Below are 2,510 nucleotides of genomic sequence, written 5' to 3' on the forward strand. Positions count from 1 at the left end.
ATACTGATATACACCTGAACATCAGCAGGAGAGGACTCTTTAAAGTAGAGACACTACATACTGATATACACCTGAACATCAGCAGGAGAGGACTCTTTAAAGTAGAGACACTACATACTGATATACACCTGAACATCAGCAGGAGAGGACTCTTTAATTCAGAGTGTTTAAAAGTTAAAGGATCAACAGAAAGTAAAGCTTGTCCCCCCCCCGCCTGACAGAAAGTAATTAAAGTGCTAAAATTTCCCTCTCGTCTCCGTCAGCTGCAGTAATTGCCTGAATATCCGCGGCTCTGATATGTTAATGTTCAGAGGAACATGTAAAGTTTAATAACGGAGCGCTAAGCGGCTTTATGGACGTCTGCAGAGCCTCTGATGGAGCGCAGTATTACTGTAATAACACTCTGTGAGGACTCAATTAATCTCAACAACTCCATTACATGAGCAGAAACATCCTATCACGCTGACCTGGATTCACACTGTGCCGCTCAGACCTCAGGCTGGTGCATGATGGGAAATCTGTTTTGCTATTCTAAGCCCAATATCAGCAGGACTGAAACTGTGGATGATTCAGGAAACGATTGATAAAACACGTCCAGGTGAGTCTGCACGTCTAAGAGTTTAGAGGAGACTGGATTCATCTGGATGATGGATGATGACGAGAGAAAATGGAAAGTCGTCATTAGCAGCAGAGATCATTCATGAGGAATGTCAGTAAACGAAGGATAACCAATCAGAGGAGAGAATAATCCAATGCCTGCACACAACAATAAGTGATGGATCCATAAAGAAACAAATATTTTAAAGCTGCAATTTAATATTTTTTAGGCGAATAAAAAGTCAGGAAATGTTTGACATTGTCGATCCGAGTGTCTCAGAGTCCGAGCTCCGAATGTCCAAAGATATTCACGTTATATCAGTTTATTCTTTACTCCAATACCAGACGCCTTCTCTCTGCTCTCAGCCGACGAATCAGGACGTGAAATGGTTCATGATTATTTGAGTAAATATTGAGAATATAGTATAATATATCAGTGTTAGAAACAAAACTCAGGAATCAGGATGAGAATACATGTCGTCTTCTGGAGTCGTGGTCTGGTGTTTGAAAAGAAGTCCATCCCAGTGTCTCAGAGTCCGAGCGGTTAAATGTCCAAAGAAAGAGAAAAGCAGCCTCCAGATTACAGAGGGACACTGCAGAGACATGATAGTTTATCAGATTAGTCTCACCTTCCTGTGCTCCTGCAGGTTCAGAGAGGACGAGCACTTCCTGTTGCAGATCGTGCACGTGAGTTTCCGGCGTGCGCTCCCTGCAATGGACAGAACAAATAGAAGAAGAAATGACCAAAAGCTGCAGGACTGAGGACAGAAGAGAGCAACCAGGACAGAGACTCTTCAGAGTCCCAGCTGAAGGGAAGGAGCTTCAGGAGATTCCAATCCACATTTAAAGAGACATCAGTGTTATCTTTGAATCGCTTCTGAAGGATGAGAGTAGCTGTGCTTCTGGAGTGCTGAGTCTTTACGCTGAAACTGGATCATCATTTATCAGGACATTCTGTCCTCCAGTCTTCTGCCGCTTCCTGAAGGACGGCTAAATGATGCTAAGACGGCTAACACTAGCTTAGCACGATGTGTTTAGAACGTGAGAAAACGTCCTGCAAAAAAACACGTCGCAAACATCGTAAGCAAATATGCTGCAATGTTTTGGTTTAAACAGAAACACAATGTGTAGTTGGGACACACACACACACACACACACACACACACACACACACACACACACACACACACACACACACACACACACACACACACACACACACACACACACCAGGGCTCGACATTAAGGAGCTGCCCGATGGCCCGGAAGCCTCACCTGCTGGTTGCCCGATCGGGCAATCTATTATACCAGTATCATGCAGCTCGCGGATCCAGTAATGAGTGACCCGACAGTAAAACTAAACATATCTATAACTAGTTTAGGTAGTTTGAGAGGTGATTAAAATAGCTACGTGTGATATTCTAACCTGAAGTGTGTGTTTTGTCCGCTCACCGCTGCATGTGATCATGCAGAGTTGCGTGTCGACTCGTCAGCAGCAGCTGATCTCTCTCTCTCCCGTCAGATTAGACTTCACTCGCGTTTATGTCCATATCGATCAGATCCAGCTAGTTCTAGCTAATGACATGACTACCTGCTTATTAAAAGACACCGTGACCTAAACAATAAGTGTCGCTATGCAACCGGGTGAGGCCACAAAGTATAGCGCAGCATTATGCATTTGTTTACATGCCTACCGGAACCCCGAGGCATTACCAACAGATCAACGCACAATCAACCCAAACAGCACATCTCTTTCTCCACATTAAGTGTGACACATTAGAATGGACTATTCTTGTCTGTCACATAAGTCGTGCAACTGATGCGGTATTGCGCTAAACGGAAATGATTTTGACCGAAGAGATTTAGATTTGCCGCTCTTCAGCATATTTTACCGGTCATAGTCCGGTAATTAC

The 2,510-nt window shown here is 44.0% G+C and overlaps 1 protein-coding gene across 1 annotated transcript in view; it reads right to left on the reverse strand.

Annotated features, from left to right (window-relative positions):
- The window catches only part of LOC104964302 (PR domain zinc finger protein 5-like), a gene marked incomplete at its 5' end in the record, with an annotated part of 11,409 nt that extends 10,103 nt beyond the window's left edge, over nucleotides 1-1,306 (reverse strand). The window contains one exon of the mRNA XM_010793048.1: nucleotides 1,227-1,306. Within this exon, the coding sequence (XP_010791350.1) occupies nucleotides 1,227-1,306 (80 nt within the window). The remainder of the gene's footprint in view (nucleotides 1-1,226) is intronic.
- Between the last annotated feature and the right edge of the window lie 1,204 nt (nucleotides 1,307-2,510).

Source organism: Notothenia coriiceps, unplaced genomic scaffold (genome assembly GCF_000735185.1).
Source record: "Notothenia coriiceps isolate Sejong01 unplaced genomic scaffold, NC01 NC01_scaffold00037069, whole genome shotgun sequence".
Taxonomy (NCBI): domain Eukaryota; kingdom Metazoa; phylum Chordata; class Actinopteri; order Perciformes; family Nototheniidae; genus Notothenia; species Notothenia coriiceps.